Source organism: Martes martes (assembly GCF_963455335.1).
Source record: "Martes martes genome assembly, chromosome: 17".
Taxonomy (NCBI): domain Eukaryota; kingdom Metazoa; phylum Chordata; class Mammalia; order Carnivora; family Mustelidae; genus Martes; species Martes martes.
This window is the reverse complement of record NC_137905.1, coordinates 50,458,064-50,475,493: the sequence shown is the minus strand read 5'-3', so window position 1 is coordinate 50,475,493 and position 17,430 is coordinate 50,458,064. Positions and strand designations below refer to the sequence as shown.

The following is a 17,430-nucleotide window of genomic DNA, read 5'->3' as shown; positions in this document are numbered from 1 at the left end:
CTCAGCATGGGAGTCAGAGCATACAAAGCCTCGAGTCAAATCCTAGCCCTGCTACTTGCTTGCAAGAGAACCTCAGAGAAGCGATTTTGCCTCTCTGAGCCTCAGTTTCCACATCTGTCTTGCTACACAGGACCATTTCCTTTGGGTCTTTGTTCAGATGGTGCCTCCTTTGTGAGTCCTACCCTGACCTCCCCCAACTCCCCCACCCCAGTTCCTACTTCCTTTTCCTTCCTAGCACTCAGCACCATCAGCCAGAAGAGAGATGTTCTTTATTTTTACTTTTATTTTTACTTCTTTCTGAGATTTTATTTTCATGTATTTGTTTTCAGTGTGACTTATTTTGAATCTTTCCCTGCAGGAATGTCGGCTTCTCACGGGCAGTGGCTTGGGTCTGTTTTGTTTACTATTGTCACCCCAATGCGTAGAACAGGGCCCAGCACCCAGCATGCACTCAGTTAAATATTAATTGGCTGAATCCAATAAGGTACATAATGGGGAGGGGGGCGCCTCGGTGGCTCAGTTGATTAAGCATCTGTCTTTCTGGCTCAGTTCGTGATCCCAGGGCCCTGGGATCGAGCCCCGCATCAGGCTCCCTGCTCAGCCCAGAGCCTGCTTCTCCCTCTCCCTCTGCCTGTCACTCCCCCTGCTTGCGCTCTCCACCTCTCTGTCAAATAAATAAATAAAATCTTTTAAAAAAAGGAGTCAACTGTATTCCATAAAGAGGTATATGAAAATAATACATTTTGTACATAATTATAATATATAATTACAGTACACGATCACATTTAATGCATAACGGAATGTATATTATAAATATTTAATAACAGGCCTGAGTATAGTGGTGACTAACGTTATTACAGCCAAGAGCAAGGTCCTCTTCTAGAACCTTCACACGGGGCACCTCCCTTCCCCCTCAGAGGCAAGCCCTCAGATGAGTTTTGGGAGGGTCCATGAACTTGGACATGGAGAGAAAAATGACATCTGGATCTTTTGCTGAGATTTCACGGTTTCCGTCTACCATGAACTAAACAAAGCACAATGACATCAGCGGGACTTGTATCACTGCCATGGAAGGGAATGTGGCAGTTTTCACCACATCGTGGTTGTTTTGGAGATTCCCAGTGATTGTTTACTCGCCGCTGATGAGACCACCACTAGCTCTTTCTAATTAGTGTCTTGATGCAAGAGCTCTCATTACCGGGTCACAGATTCATGGTGGGGGGAGCAGGGGCTTTAAATACACTGACAGCTGGATTTCAGGATAATTGGTCCCCTTGTCATCTGCCCTGCCTCCTTTTATTTTTATTTTTATTAATATTTTATTTATTTGAGAGAGAGAGAGCGAGCCCATGAGTGGGGGGGGGGAAGGGTAGAGGGAGCGGGAGAAGCAGACTCCCCGCCGATGGGGGAGCCCGATGCGGGCTCAACCCCGGGACCCTGAGATCATGACCTGAGCCCAGGGCAGAGGCTTAACAGACTGAGCCACCCACGTGCCCAGGATGATCCTGCCTCATTAAACATGCTTTGAGCTCTCAGTTACTGGGGCTACTGTCTTGTGTCCCTGGGTCACTGATCTCTGAATCAGGGAGTCTCCGTGTGACAAGTCTCCCTGTGCTCTTACAGCCTCAGGAGCCCTCTTTCCAAGGCACAAGCTCACAGTTTTGTGGGGCTTTTTTCCCCCCAGCTCTCTCCCTCTTCAGCTGTCAAAACCTGGTGGAGAAATTCTGGCACATTCTACAACATGAAACCTTGGGGACATCGTGCCAAGTGGAATAAGCCAGTCACAAAAGAACAGATACTGTCTGATCCCACTGGGGAGGTGCTGAGAGCGTCAGAGCCATGGGGCCCGGATGCAGAATGGTGCTGGGCCGGGCTCGAGGAGAGAGAGATGGGGTGTGTGGGGTTCGAGTTTCAAGTTCCGAGGATAGCCAGTGGTGTTGTTGGCACAACGTGAAGGGAGCTACTTAATGCCACTGAGCAGTATACTCAGAAATGGTTAAAGTGGTCACTTTTATGTCGTGTGTATTCTCCCACAATCAAAGAAAAAAAAAAAAAAACCAGATGGATGAACTTTGGACGCTGTCAGTCTAGGGTTCCAACCCTGCTCTGTGCCCAGGTCTCTTTTTTCCCCAGATGCCTCAGTTACAGAAAAGGGGACGCCATAGGCACCCACCCAGCTGCTTCTGGGATCTGGGAGCAAGGGTCTATGAAGTTTGGTCTCCAGTTTTGGTCTCCTCCCCAGTGAGAGGTGGCCCGGGGCGGGGGGGCGGTTCTGGATCCCTCACTGCCCTCTCGGAAAGGCCTTGTTTTTGCCACACACACCCCCCCCCCCCACCTCCCTGGAAGCGCGGAGTGCAGAGGCCAAGATCATGGGCTGGCGGCCAGACCGCCTGCGCTGCAGCCCAGCCTGCCACTGACTGCCCCGGGGCCTCAGTTTCTTCATCCGCAAGGTGGAGCTATCAGTCCCCACGCAGGGCACTCTGGGAGGACCAGACAAAACATCCTGGGTGAAGGGCTTGAAACAGTGCCCATGGTTAAGTGTTCCATAGCTAGTCATCGCTGATCCTCTGCTGGGGCTGCACGGAGTCAACCTTCCGGAACCAAGACCCCAAGCCCGGAGAAATCACCGGCAAGCTTTTTTTGCGCAACCACGTGGGGGTGTCCCGGAGCGCGCGGGGATCCAAGGATGTTAAGAACTGCGTTTTCACGTGGGGAAGTAGATACAGAGCTAGGAAGGGGGACCGTCTCTCCCCCCACCCCACCCTGAGACCCTACATACCAGCTTGCCCGCCACCAACACCCCCAGGGCCTGCAGAGAAACTGGGAGCATCAACCTGGTGCAGCCGCGTCACCGGGCACCTGGACCTTAGCAGGCGCCTCTTGGTGGGGGCTCCCGTTCCGCACTCGCCCCACCCGTTTCCCAAGCGGCCGCCAGAGGGCGCTCAGAAAACCGAGTCCGCTCCAGCCCTAGGCTTAGCACCTTCGGGGTGGTTCCCCCCACCTCCCCCATCGCTCAGCAGAATCATCACCAAGAAGCACAGGGTCCCACACCACAGGCCCGCTTTGCTCCCTCCCTCCCACTCTCATCCCCCAGCTTCCAGCCACGTTGGCCTCCTTGCTGTCCCTCAACGCTGTAGACATTCTCCTGCCTCCTTCCCCCCCAAGCTCTCCCAGTGGCTCCCTCCCTCACTTCATGTATGTCTCTGCTCACATGTCACCTCTTCAAAGAAGTCTTCCCTTCCCACCTCATCGCGGGTGCCTGAATGTGCAGTTACACAGGTTGTCCACTGCACAAAGCACTCACTGAAGGGGTGAGAGATGGCTGGAGTCCACCTTGCATTCTGTCCTTCAAAACTCAGTGCCCAGAAGAAAGGGGAACTGCTTTCTAGTTCGCACAAAGGCGTTCTGCTTTGGGACTAGCCTCATCCATTCTTCTACCCCTTGTTATAAATTGTGTCCTCCCCCTCCCCCAAGGAGATGTGCTGAGGTCCTAAACTCCAGTGCCTGTGAATGAGATCTTATTTGGAAATAGGATCTCGGCAGATGTAAGCAAGTGAAGATGAGAGTATACTGGAGCAGGGTAGGCTATTGTTCCATATGGTCTCTTTTTAAGAAGAGACACCAGAGCCAAAAAAGGATGTAGCCACAGACTAGGAACACCTGGAAAGTGGAAAGTCAAGGACGGATCCCCCTACAGCTTTTCTAGGGGGAACATGGTGCTCGTGGTGTCTCGATGTGGGATGTCCAGTCTCCAGAACGGGGAAGAATAAATCTCTGCTCTTCTCTTCTTTTTTTTAAAGATGTATTTATTTATTTAGAGAGAGAGAGCAGGCACATGAAAAGGAGGGGTAGAAGGAGAGAGAGACTCTGAAGCAGACTCCCTCCTGTATGGAGTCCAAGGTGGGGCTCGATCTCACCACCAAGAGATCACTCCACAAGCTGAAATGGTGGCTTAACCAACTTCGCCATCCAGGCGCCCCAAATCTGTCCTTGGAGGCCACCCATTTCCAAGGGCACCCACAGGGAACAGCCTGCTTTCCTCCCTCCATCCCACGCTGTTCACGTTCACAGGCGATCCTCATTCTTTGTGGATGCCCTATCTGTGAACTCATCTGCTTGTTAAAATGTATTTGTAATCCTCCCCAAACTCGAAGCACCTTCATAGATCTGTGCAGAGCGGCAAAAAATCTGGGTCACCCAACATGTGTGTTTCCAACTGAAGTTGAACAAAGCAACGCTCTACCTTCTGGTTTCTGCTCTCATGCCCGACAAGCGTCCTTCTCAAGGCCTGTTTCGCGCAATGGTTTCACCTTTCTGTGCTTTTGTTTGGAGACTTCACTGTTTAAAATGCCCTCGTGCTGAAACGTCGTCCTGCGTGCCGAAGGGGGACAAAGCTGGGATGTATCTTATATAGAACATATATAAGGGCGCTTGGGTGGTTCGGTCCGTTAAGCCTTTGCCTTCGGCTCCAATCATGATCCAAGGTCCCAGGCTCCAGCCCAGAGTCAGGCTCCCTGCTCAGCGGGGAGTCTGCTTCTCCCTCTGCCTGCCTCTCCCCCTGCTTCTTTCTCTGACAAATTAATAAACAAAATCTTTAAAAAAACCACACGTGTTAGATGAGCTTCGTTCAGGCGTGAGTTATAGTGCTGTTGGCCGTGAGCCCGATGTGCACTAATCTAGAATATATTATTAACAAGGTGTCTTTACAGAAATACACGCAACACAAGGTTATGTATGAAAACAACTTACAAAAATGTTGTGACTGGAGGTTTGTAGGAAGCTAGACCTGTATTTCCTCCAGGAGCGGTATTTCAGTATTGGTGAATTTTGAGTTCGCGGAGACCACAGAACATTATAGGGGAATGGTGAGAACTCCCCATTTGGTCTCGATGTTTTCCATCTGGTTTCTCCACTAAGAAGTCAGCTGCCCCCCCGGTAGGGACTTCCATCTGCCGTGTTCAGTGGCACCTATGAGCCCAGACCAGAGCCTGGCAACCCGAATATGTGTTTAACAAATGATATGTGCAATGAACCCTCACAACCTCCGCCCCCCCCCCCCGCCAGTCTGGACCCAACCCCCAGACTTTAAACAACTCCCACCCCCTAAAGACCCAAAAGCAACGGGGCTGAGACGGAGTCAGTACAGTTTTAAAAAAAGGATCAGTTTTTAATTTACAAGAGTTCTAAATGTACAGAATTCTCCTTTAAAAAAATCGTTATACACAATAAATACAGTACAAAAAAATTTATCTTACAGTACTAGTTTTGTCTCCGAGATTTCAAAATCTGGCGCGGGCGGCTGGCGACAGGAAGAACAGAGGGAAGACTGGCTGGGGAGGGATGGCGGGGTGGGAAGACCCCAGTTTCCTGTTTTGGAGGTGCTCGGATTTCAGTCGAGGGGCCGGGAGGGTTCGAAATCTCACTCTCTCTCTCTCTCGCTCGCTCGCTCACTCGAGCACACACACAGGGACACGGGACGCGGAGCTGGACGCACACACGTGGATGGGACACAGGTGCCCGCGGGCACAGCCCTCCGAGGTGGGGGTCTGGGACGCTGGCTGACGCCCGCCCTTCCCTGCATTTCCTTTTACAGCCTATGGGGGGCGGTAGGGAGAGGCTGAGCGAGGCTCGCAAAGGACCCTCCAGGCTTTGAGCGCCTTCGACGCGTCGATCTGTGCAGCCACACGGACAAGCCCAGTATCGGGACACGCGGGAGCAGTGGGAACGACCAGGTTACCCCCCTCCCTGGCAAACACACACGTGTGTCCCCCCCACCCCGCCTCCCCCACGGAGGGGCGGAGCGTGGCCGGAAGCGGGAAGAAGTAGGAAGTGACACACCGGGATTACCCCCACCTTTGGCAGGGGCACATTTTACATTACAGCCTCCTCCCCTCAATCCACGACCCCCACCCAACAACCCGGCTGACGCAGGAAGTGGGGGAGGAGGCCTTTGTGACTCAAATAACTTAGGCAAGAAAAACTGTCGGGGATCCCCGGCTCACGTCCCCCACGAGGCTGAGGTCAGGCGCCCAGATGCCTCCCCGCCCCCGATGTCCGCGCGCAAACACACGCGCACAACTTGGGAGGTGTGTGGGGGGGGGCGGGGGAGACAGGGAAGCGAAGACCAGCCCGGTGTTATCTGTTCAACGTCCTGGCGCCGAGGCCACCGTTGTGACTGGAGGGCGGGTACGCCTCTGGCCTGTGCAGGGGCGCCGGGGAGGCAGGCGAGACGGCCGTCGGGGCGGCATGGGGGTACGGGGGTGCAGGTGTCCGCCCCGGGGCCTGCTGGAGGTTCAGGATGCTGTCGATGGCGCTCTGGAGGTGTTCCGTGAGCGTGTCGTCCTGCGGGCTGTCGCTGGAGAAGCTGGCCTGGTCCACGTCAGGCGACTCGGACTTGCGCCGCTTGGCTGGGGGCGCCTCCCAGCCGGGGTCCCGGCTGCCGCTGCCCTGCCCGGCGCTGGCCGCGGGCTCCGGGGGCGCCCCCTTCAGCATGCGCTGGTACAGCTCGTCCTCCACGGCGGCCAGCTCGCGGATGAGCCCGCTGGTGGCCTCGTCCACTTTGGTGGGCAGCTGCGCGGGGCTGCTGCCCCGGGCCCTGCCGCTCCCGGCCCCCTCCCCGGCGCCGCCACCCAGGGCCTCCACGTTCTCGCGGTACGTCTTCCGGAGGGGCAGCCGGGGGCAGTGGGGGGCCTGGGCGGCGGCGGGCTTGCGGTCAGTGGTGGCAGGCGGCGGGTGGTCCACTGTGCCGTTCATCTGACCCGTGGCAGGGGGTGGCGCGGGGGGCCGGGGCGGGGGCTCCGCCGCCTTGAGGGCGGCAGGGGGCGGGGGCTGGTGCACGGGGTCCAGCGCGGTGTTGTGGACGACCTTGCTGAGCCCGGCTTCCTGCTTGATCTTGAGCTTGAGGCCGATGCGGCTACGGGCCTCGTAGGTCTTGATGGGAGGCCGGTTGCGGGAGGGCATGGGGCCGTCCTCATCGGCGTCCAAGGAGGAGGCGGCAGAGGAGGAGGAGGAGGACAGGGAGGAGGACGCCCGAGCCCAGGTCACCGAGGGGGAGCCACCCGCCCCACCGTGCCGAATCACCAGCTTGGTTGGCAGGTGCAGAGGGGGCTGGGTGGGGACCCCGGACACTGAGGACGGTGCTGGGCCGTGGCCAGGGAGCCGGTGTCCCTCGGAAGAGGCAGCGATGGGGAGGCCAAGAGAGCGCGAGGAAGACACATACTCGTCTGCAAAATGGGGGACGGGGGCCGGGCAAAGAACAGCCACAGGGGCGGGGAAAGCATGAGACGCCTGGGGGAGCCCAGCTAAGAGGAGCCCCAGCGCAATGGGCATCGACCATCTGTCAGGTCCAGGGCCAGACCCTTGACTCATCAGACTCTCAGGACGCTTTGCTGGGTACTGCTCTACTCAGCAATTCCCAAACCCCTGAACCTGCAAGCAGGAGCTCACGCCTGAGAACGGCCCTTAAAATCTGCAAGCACCCCAGTCCTGACTCTAGTCCCCCGCTTTTCTGTCCCCCTGGGGGTGGTGGAATGTCCGAGCCAGGAGACGGCGGAATGGACACACAGGGACAGAGGAGAACAAACTCAGCTCTCTCCAGTCCCGGAGCCCAGAGGTCAGGGTAGACCCCTGCCACGGCAGGAAGGTGGGGGCGCGGGTGTCGCCCAATGGTGGAGAAAGGTCGGGCCCAGGCACCCGGTCCTCCTGCACCCAGATCGAATTCCTCGGCAGGGGCAGGAGCTGGGGACCCCTCTCCCGCCCCTCCTCTCCCCTCCCCTCTCACCGGGCTTCTCCTTGGCTAACTGTTTGTCCAAGGCAAGGGTGGTCTTCTCCTCCTGAATGAACATTCGGTCGATCATCACCATCTCCGCGGAGGGGCTCACCCTCTGAGGGGGAAGAAGGGCGGATAGGCCGGGGAAGGAGGCAGGCGGGGAGGGCACGCAGGCAACCCAGAAGGATGGGAGCGGATTCCGAGCTGTCCCTCTTGGGATCCGACTTGCACCAGCCTCCTTCCCTTCCTCCCGGAGCTCTGAGGAGCAGCGCCCCCCACCCCCACCCAAATGGGCCCTGAGCAGGGCGAGGGGCGAGGGAGGGTGGGGTCTCCCAGGGAAGAAGGGGCCGGCACCCTACCCGGGACTCCTCCAAGAGCAGGAGGCGGTATTTATTGAGCATGGCCTGGGTGCGTTTCAGCAGCTGCGTGGACACGGTCTCAAACTCCTCATCCACTGCGGAAGAACAGAAAAGGTCCCGAGGCACAGACACTGGGGAGTGCGGCTTATCCGGAGCCGAGGTCTAGAGGATGCATTGGAGCGGCGCACCTACCCCCCCCGCCCCCGCACCCCACACTAGGGACCAGGGAGGGAGAGTCCTGGGGGAGTGGGGGGGATGGGGTGGAGGGCTCACCTTTGTGGTAGTCGCTGGGGGAGGGGAGTGCACCCTGGTAGACATGGTAGGGAAGGAGGCGATGCAGGGCGTCCTCGAAGGAGGGGAAGGCTGTCTTGTAGTCAGGGTGCAGGACGGAGCCCTGATGTTTGTGCAAATGTTCCAGGAAACTGGGGGGCAGGGTGGGGAGAGGTCACACACATACACACAGCTGGTGGTGAGGCTGGGAGAAACCAGACCCTGACCCCGACCCCCCCCCCCTCACCGGGGCCCCAACGCAGACAGCAGGGAAACGCGCTAACGTGGGCCAGACGCGCTCATTCTCTCTCATGGACGCTGGTGACAACCCAAGGGAACGGGTGCTATCATCATCCCCACTCTGCAGATGGGGAAACTGAGGCCCAGCAGAGTGATGTTCCTCCACCCAAAGCACAGACAGAGTGGGGAGGGGGCCAAACTGGGAGCGGGCAGAGCCGGAGGCCAGGGTTTGAAACTCATCCTCCTCGTGCTATACCGTCTCCCACCACCTGGGGTCAGCACGTCCTTACTCTGCCTCAAGCAGGTCACCAACCCCAGGGAAGGTGGGAAGGGACAAGGAACAGAGGGAGGGAAGAAGGGAGCTTGGTCCGCTGGGTGGTACAACCCAGTTCTCTCCCGGGCTGTTTTCTACCACATCGCGGGCAGTGAGTTATGTCTCTTTATTGTGTGATTCTCTCTCTCTCCCCCCAGATATGCTCATCTCCACCCTGCGCTGAAGACCGGCACCCCCACCACACCACTGGGGCCAGAACCCTGCCTTGTTTCCAGAATCCAGCAGGGCACTGAGCATTTGATAAACACTTGCCGTAGAAGGAAAGCACGAGAGAGAGAATGCAGGCAAGCACCCAACATTTACCTACTGCCCACCCAGACCCCACCCATCCAGATATCCCTCTCTCCACCCAACACCCAGCCAGCCAGCCAAGCACCTACCCCAGACCCCATCCATCCAGTCTGCATCCATCCATCTAGCCAAACACCTGTCAATCCGTTTATCCAAATCTACCCATTCAACTACCCAATCACCCATCTATGCAAACACCCATCTGTCCACCCAAACTCCCTTCTATCCAGCCATGCACCCTCCCCAGACCCCCCCCATCCATCCATCTAGCCAAACACCCCTCCACCCACCCAGGCGCCCAGGCAGACCCACATTCATCCATGCACCTTCCCGGACTCGCCTCCACATCCATTCCCCCAAACACCCACCCATCTTACCCCAGTCACAGGCGATCCGCACCTGTCACCCTATTGTCACTACTATCCTTGCCCCACTCTCTAGAAGGGAAACTGGGGGTCTTTGAGGGAAATTATACTGCCCCAAAGCACACAGCTAACAAGAGGCGGCTCCCAGGCCTACCGGAAGGCGCGGGGGGGCGGGGGGGGGACGGACGGGGCGCACAGCGCTGCGACTCACCAGGCTTCTTTGCTGGGCTGCAGCGTCGGGGTTTTCTTCAGACCGCCCATCTTGCTCTCATACTGCGGGGCGGAGAGGTGAGTGAGAGACGGTGCCACCGAGAGGCCTTCCCTTGGCACCCTGACCCCCCTCCGACCCCGCCTGTGACCAACAGGAGAGCTGGCCCATGTCTCCCACCGGGCCCCCCCCACTTCTATCCCGGGGTGGGGTCCTGGCCCCAGCTGCCGGAGGCACTGTCTGGCACACTTTGCCCGGCTCCATGGGGCTTGGCTTCCACCTGACTCTTGGTCTGGACACCGCGCAGGCTCCCTCCCTGCTCATCAGACCAAGGCCTCGGCTGATGGTCCAGCGTCTGGCCCACCTGGCTACCCAGGTTCCCTCTTTCTGTTCCTGACTCCACCCATCAGGCCACTAGAGGGGATCTCACCCCGGAGGCTGCCGGCATTGGGTCCCTCCACCAGCTGTGTTCTTGTCTTTCTGCCTCTCCCTACCCATTTCCCTGCAGAAGGTCTCTGCCTCAATTTCCCCCACACTGCCTGTCCCCTCCATTCTGGGCCTCCCACCACGTGACTTCCCAGCCCTCCCCCCTCCCCCTGCACGGTCTAGGCTCTCACCACCTCCTTTCTCTTGCCTCCCTGGGCCAATGGTCTCCCCACGTCCCTCCTCCTCCAGCCTCAAGCTCTCCCTGCTCCCACCTCCAGTGACGGCCTCAGGGACCCAGGCGAGCCACTGCTCCTCTCATCACCCTGTGTCTTGGTGTCTGTGGGTCCCCATCTGACTCGCTCTCTGGAGTGCGCCCACCTGGGCTGTCCTGGTGTTTGACCCACCGCCCAGTCTGCTTTCTGATAGCCTTTTGGTTGGCCGCCTCCGCCCTGCTTGGCCCGTCCCCAGCTCCCCTGTGACATCGCTCTGACCCTAGGTGCCCCGCCCCCATGCTGGTGGCCTCTTACCTGCAGCCCGGAGGACTTCCCTGGCCCAGCGGCGGTGGCCTTGGCCACACTCAGGGTCGGGAGGCTGCTGGCAAAAGCTTTGCCCTCGGCAGGAAGCAGGGGAGGGAGGCCTGGGGGGTGGGGTCGGGGGCAGACAGGGCTCAGGGTCACTGGCACGAAGGCCCCTCCACGATGCAACCCCCAAGCCTACACCCCGCTCTCCTCCAGTCCTCTGGCCTCAGCAGTGCCGCTAGCCCTGAACTGAGTGCCCCCCTCGGATCTGGGGCGACAGCCCTTCCTCCTCCACCTTCCCTGTCCTGTGAGGTCTTGGGGAATCCCTCGGGCTCACGCACCCGCAGCTCTGCCCCAGCCCGTCCCCCTCCCCGCGCCCACCCACCTTCAGGCCCCCCGCTTCTCCTGCGTGGGCTACCTCTCCCCTACCTGCGGTGGCCATGGGTGCCGGGGCAGGGGGATGGCTGGGGGCGGTGGGGGTCCCAGATGGGGCCTGCCCGCTGACCAGCACAGAGGCAGTGGGGCTGGCGAGGGGCCCCAGGCTGGCGGAGGTCTGCGGGGCGGCGGGGGCCCCCCCGGCCTTGTTCTGGAGAATGATTCCGGACGGCACCTGAGGAGGGGGACAGGTGGTTGAGGGGTAGGGGGCACACACGAGGAGGGGCGGCGGCCAGGCACCAGGGCTGGGGACGCAGAGACAGCTGGACAGCTGGAGCGTGGGAGGGCCTCCCCACGGGACCGGGGGGCAGGGCTGGCGGGGCGGGAGGGGGGCTGGGCCCCGCCTCCGATTACCTGGTGAAACCTCTCCAGAAGAGCCTTCGGCTGGGGCAGCGCCGGGAAGGGGGCGGTCACCATCTGGAAGGTCCGAGGAGGCGGTGGGGGGGGCACAGCGGGCTCAGGGGCCAGGTGGAGGGTCGGAGGGGGCGTGGGGGACTTGTGGGGCCCCTGGCCGGGCGGGAACTGCAGCTGGAAGTCGGGGGGCGTAGGGGCTGGCAGCCTGGTGGCCGCATCCGTGGAGGCCGCGACGGAGGACGTGGAGGCGGGAGGGAGGTGGGGAGCTGGGGGCAGCGGCCCCTCGGGGGGTTGGGATGGGGGGCGCAGGGGGGGCTGGGGTGGGCCCGGGGCGGCAGGGGCCGGGGTGCTGGCAGGTGGGGGGACTCCCAGCTGGTTCTGGATAACAAAGATGCCAGGCAGAGTGGGGGGTGCCTGGGGCGGGGGGCAAGGGTGCAGGGTGGGCTCTGAGGGTGGGCGGGACAAGCTCTGGGGCTGGGAGGGAGGGCGGGAGTGGGGTCGGGAGGGGGGTCGGGAGGGAGGCCTGGCGGGATGTGGGGAGGGCAGGTGAGGGCTGTCTCCCAGAGGGGCCTGGTGAGGTAGTGATGGGGACGAGGAGGGGCCTGGGCCCTTCAGCGGAGCCGCTGCCGGGATCTGGGCAGGGGAGGGAGGTAGAGGGGAGGGGGCGGGGGTCAGAACCAACCTTGGCTCCCACTGCCCCAAGACACTGGGGACCCCAGCCACGCCCACCAGAAACCCTCCTTCTTAGTCACCCCTGTCTTGAGAGAAAGGACCCCGCCATGGCTTTCCTTCCCACCTCTCATTTCTGAACTCCCCACTTTGCCTGTCTACCTCTGCCCCCCAACCCCACCCCGGCCCCCATCTCTGCCTCACCTCTGCACCTGTTCCCGCCTCACCCCTCCACTTGCCCCCGCCTCATCTCCAGACCTTTCCCTCTGCTCTCGCCCCCCTCCCCACGTGCCCCCCTCCTCCCCCACCCCCAGATGAAGGGGAGCTCTGCAGGATTTGGGGAGCAGCGAAGGAAGCGGTGGCGGCGGCAGGGGGCACCACACCAGCTGCCCAGCAGGGAGGCAGGGGGCTGGGGAGCGCGAGCACAGTAGCGGAGGGGAAGGAGGTGGCTGGAGCGGGGGTGGGGGGGCAGCATCCCCGCCACCATCCCCACGGGGCCTGACTGTCCAGGTCCCCCCCACCCCCCCGAGAGTGGACACCAGCACGGATGGAGCGGCTGCAGAGCACGGGGCTGCTGGCTGCGGATGGCAGGGGGCGGGGGTGGGGGCCAGAGAGCAGGGCTCGGGATGACAACGGAGGGGCGGGGCCGGGTCCTCCTAAGTGTCCGTGACCTCTGCCTCCCTTTGCCTATGTGGCTGTGGCTGCGACTGCAGGCCTCCAGGTCCCCTGTGAGCATGCAGGTATGGGAACGTGTGTTTGTGTGTGATCAGACTTGCACAAGACATCCGGGCACTAGCCTGTGATCCGTCCCCCGTGACCTTGCTGAAAACACACCCTAGACCTGGCACCTCCGTGCTGCTCTCCTGCAGAGTCCTGACCTCAGCAGCCACTGTTGCCCCAGCGACTACCAGCCAGCTAAGTCCCTGACACAGGGCGGGGTGGGTACCTTTTGACTGTCGCCAAATCCATACCCCGGGGACAGAGGAGAAACTGAGGCCAGGGAGCCAAAATGGCTGGTCCCGAGGCTCCCCCTTGACCTCCAAATTGTCCAAGGATGACTGAGGCTCACAGGCCCAAGGCCACCAAAGCTGCCACGCTCCGAAGCTGGGGCTCTTCGCTGTGAGCCCCCAAAGGGGGCCGACTCGTGATATCAAGGTTACGACTTGCCTGATGCTTCCAACACCCCGCCTGGGGCTGCCCTTGAATAACTCTGGCAATTCAGAACAAAAGCCCCCAAACCAATCCACCCACACGCATGCCCAAAGGCCAGCCCCCTCTAAGATGAGATCGGAGGTGCCCTTGGCTCTCGGAAGGGCTACGGAGGTTGTCGCGGGGACAGCACTCTGGTCTGCAGACCGAAAGGGTCGCGCACTCCTAGACCTGGTAACCCGCCCTCTAGGATCAGCGATGAGAAGCACCACGGGGCTCCTCCGCTGTGGGAGCATTTACAGTCGAGAACGGAGGAAAACAACAGGTTTCGGTAAGGGGAAGGAAGACAGCCGGCCACCTCACGAAGCCCCGGGCAGTGTATGGTGTGGAGAAAGAAATGCGCCCAAAAGCTAAGAGCAATCAGGAGAGAAACACACGACAGGACCGCAGGACGACCGCTGAGGTTAGACTGCGCGCAGCGGATCACGGTATTGTCTCAGGGCTGAATGGGCTGAACCTGATGACTGTGCCGTGGTCAACTAGGAGAATGTTCCTGTTCTCAAAGGTTGAGACGTTAAGGAGTAAAGGAGCAGAATGTCTGCAATTTACTCTCCAATGATTCTGAATAAAAATGTATACGTATCGAGAGAACAGAGGAGAAAGTGAATCAGCCAGACATTGACCGTGGAAATATCCGGGCGGCAGCCTCCTTCCCAGGCAGGGGGGGTGGGGTGGGGGGGGGCTGCCGATCCCCACCTCCTCATTATTCGGTCTCCCCCGCACGATCCCCAGGTTGGTCCCTGGGACCCACCGATTTCACGGAAGTGATTTGATACTACTTCCAAGATTCAGTTCTAAAAAAGGGTGGGACTCTCCTTTCCGGTAGATCATTTCCTTTGGGGAAGCCGACTGTGGAGCATGTTACAAGCTGCCCTTTGGAGAAGCCTGCAGAGGGAGGAGCTGGGGCATGTTCTCCAGCCCAGTCGAGCCTTCCGACGACCGCAGCCCTGGTTGACTAGAACCTCACAAGGGATGACGAGGCAGCACCTGCCAGCTAAGCTACTTCCAGACTCCTGATCCTTACAAGCTACGTGAGAGAAGTTAAAGCTTGCTGTTTAAGGCTGCTAAATTGGGGGGGGGGGGGCATTTGTTACACGGCAACAGATAACTAATATATGCGCGTAAAGAGTAAAGAATTCCCATGAGTTCTCTGTACCATTCCTACAACGTTGCTGTTTGAAATTCTAAGTGTTTAAAAATAAAAACTGAAAAAAGTTAAGCTCGCACTCATTAAAAGTATAGACTAACACCCCTCTCCCCCAACCACGTCAAAAACCCAAATGATACACTGGGGATAAACAGCTGCAATTCACAGCACACATAAAGCCCATTTCCGTCATATATAAACAGTCTCCAGAAATCAACTAAGAGTAATAACTGGTGAGAAAAAGTGGCCAAGGACATGATCGGACAGTGCAGAGAGAAGGAAACACAGAAGCCTTCGACAGTCTGAGCGACACTCCACCCTCATTTGTAATATGAGTAATGCCCATTGAAAGCACCCTCTGGAACCTTCTTCACTCATCACATTAGGAACAAGCCATGTCTCATAAAGACACCCTCTTCTACTGCCTCTGAGGGTCACTGGCACAATTTGCCACAACTCCAGGACAAGGCAATTCAGCAGCAGCTGCACAAATTACAAGTACACATTCGCTTTGATCCAGCAAACCTGCTTCCAGGAAATGACGTAACAGACACACGTGCACATGTAGGAAATGACGGGTCAGCAAGCTGTTTACTACAGCTGTGTGGGGAGGGACGGAGCCCGGACTTGGCTGGTGTGCATCTAAATAGCATTTATGGGGGAGAGGAAGGACACCACTCTAACGCGATCAAGGAAACTCTCCACATGCCGACAAAGCTAGCACACAATGTGAAACAGGAGAGAAAGGTAAACCCACTTTTACTCTAGGCTTTGCCTGCGCGAGGAACTGGAAAGATAGATGGCAGCTAAGTAACTGGTTTTCTGGAGGGGCAGGTGGGCTGGGAACATAGGCACGGCTTTGGGCCACTTTCCCCTTTCTAAAAAATTTTTTAAAGATTTTATTTATTTATCTGACAGAGAGAGAGAGAGTGCGAGAAAGAGCACAAGCAGGGGGAGAGGCAGGTAGAGGGAGAGGGAGAAGCAGGCTCCCCACTGAGCAGAGAGCCCGACGTGGGACTTGATCCCAGGACCCCGAGATCATGACCCGAGCTGAAGGCAGATGCTTAACCAATCCCCTTACTTTAAAAAATGCTTTTTGGAGCACCTGCGTGGCTAGTCCATGAAGTGTCCAACTCCTGATTTTGACTCAGGTCATCAGTTTAGGAGGGTCGTGAGATCAAGTCCCATGGTGGGCTCCATGCGTAAGGTCCTCTCTCTCCCTCCCTCTGCCCCTCCTCCTGCTCATGCTCTCTCTCTCTCTCTCTGAAATAAAAATCTTTAAATAAAAAACAAAAAACAAAAAACTACCACACGAGGGAACTGTGCACCAGGAAATTCCAGCTGCCCAGCTAGAGCTGGTGAGATGTGTTCGGATTCACGCAGAATTCAACAGAAAGCGCAGAGGGGTGCTACCCCGCAGCCTGGCGGGGAGCAGAGCGCGTGCTGATCTGGGGCTGATGAAGCTTCCAGAAGAAGCCTGCATAGGCATAAACCCCAAGGAGGCGTGACGGGGTTCGCACTTTCCATAGACTGTCCGGGAAGCGCTTACACCCACTGAACCAGCCGTTCTGTTTCTAGAAATTTACCCACACGTACGTGCAAAAGCCCGGGCAACCGGAGTCAGAGGAGGCTTATTTGTTGACACACCTGGGAAACCACCTGGAGTGCTCTCCCTTGAGTAGGGAACCGAGTCAGTCAGTCACGGTGGGTCCGTGTAACGACAGACAGTAAGACGGCAGCAAACTTTCCAACTCCAGCCGGCCTGGCCTGCCTGGCCTGTCATTTCGCATGGCCCACAGGCTGAAAGCGGGTTTTACCTTTTTAAATGCTGGGAGAGAGGGGCGTCTGGGTGGCTCAGTCGGTTAAGCACCCGACTCTGGATTTCAACTCGGGGCATGATCTCAGGGTCGTGAGATCGAGCCCCGGGCTGTGTTCCGCGCTCAGCAGGAAGTCTGCTTGAGTTTCTCTCTCTCCCTTTCCCTGTCTCTACCCCCTTTGCACGCTCACTTTCTCTCTCTCTCTCTCTCTCTCTCTCAAATAAACAAATAGATCTTTTTTAAAATGGTGGAAAAGAAATCAAAAGAATAGACTGTGGTTGGTGACAATAATATGAAATTCAAATTTCGGTGTCCATAAGTAAAGTTTTATTGGAACAGGTCTGTGCTCACTCATTGATGTGCGGTCTGGGGTGGCTTGCGTGCAAAGCCTAAGATGTTTACCCACGGTCCTTTGTAGTGTTTCCCTGGCTTCCTTTGGGTTGAGGCACTTTCAATGTGCCTGACCCCATTCAAGCACCTTAACCTGTATTAGCTTATTTATTCCTCACGACGACACTGTGACCTAGATGCTGTTTTCCTCATCCTCATTTTCGGGGAAGAAAACTGAGGCACACAGAGGCAGGGGACTTGGCTAAGGTCACTGAGCCTGTAAGTGGCAGAGTTGGGATTTTGGAGTCCCAGTGCCTAATGACTACCCCGGACGGTGGCTTTCACATCACACCTAGTGTCTGTGAGTAATGGTTCCTGGCATTTTGGTGGGTCACGATCAGCATTTAAAAAGAACAGAGGAGGGGCGCCTGGGTGGCTCAGTAGGCTAAACATCTGCCTTCAGCTCAGGTCAGGATCCTGGAGTCCTGAGATCGAGTCGCGCATCGGGCTTCCTGCTCAGCAGAAAGCCTGCTTCTCCCTCTGACCCTCCCCCGCTCGTTCTCTCTCTCTCAAATAAATAAAATCTTAAAAAAATAATAAAAAGAATAAGAACAGAGAAAACCAAATACAAAATATCAGCGTGCATTGCACACGGTATTATCCTGTGAAAGCTGTTTTGGTGACATGCAC

General features: G+C 57.9%; 1 protein-coding gene across 2 annotated transcripts in view; it reads right to left on the bottom strand.

Moving 5' to 3' along the window:
- Positions 1–5,141: 5,141 nt before the first annotated feature.
- BICRA (BRD4 interacting chromatin remodeling complex associated protein) overlaps positions 5,142–17,430 on the bottom strand; it is a 74,919-nt gene continuing 62,630 nt past the window's right edge. The window contains exons 8-15 of one of the 2 annotated variants that reach the window (XM_080827882.1): positions 11,569–12,201; positions 11,209–11,389; positions 10,789–10,898; positions 9,839–9,900; positions 8,401–8,549; positions 8,128–8,222; positions 7,781–7,883; positions 5,142–7,223 (exon numbers count right to left, since the gene is read on the bottom strand). In XM_080827882.1, the coding sequence (XP_080684008.1) occupies positions 6,136–7,223; positions 7,781–7,883; positions 8,128–8,222; positions 8,401–8,549; positions 9,839–9,900; positions 10,789–10,898; positions 11,209–11,389; positions 11,569–12,201 (2,421 nt within the window). In that variant the 3' untranslated portion in view covers positions 5,142–6,135. The remainder of the gene's footprint in view (positions 7,224–7,780; positions 7,884–8,127; positions 8,223–8,400; positions 8,550–9,838; positions 9,901–10,788; positions 10,899–11,208; positions 11,390–11,568; positions 12,202–17,430) is intronic. The other variant, XM_080827883.1, reaches the window with a different exon arrangement.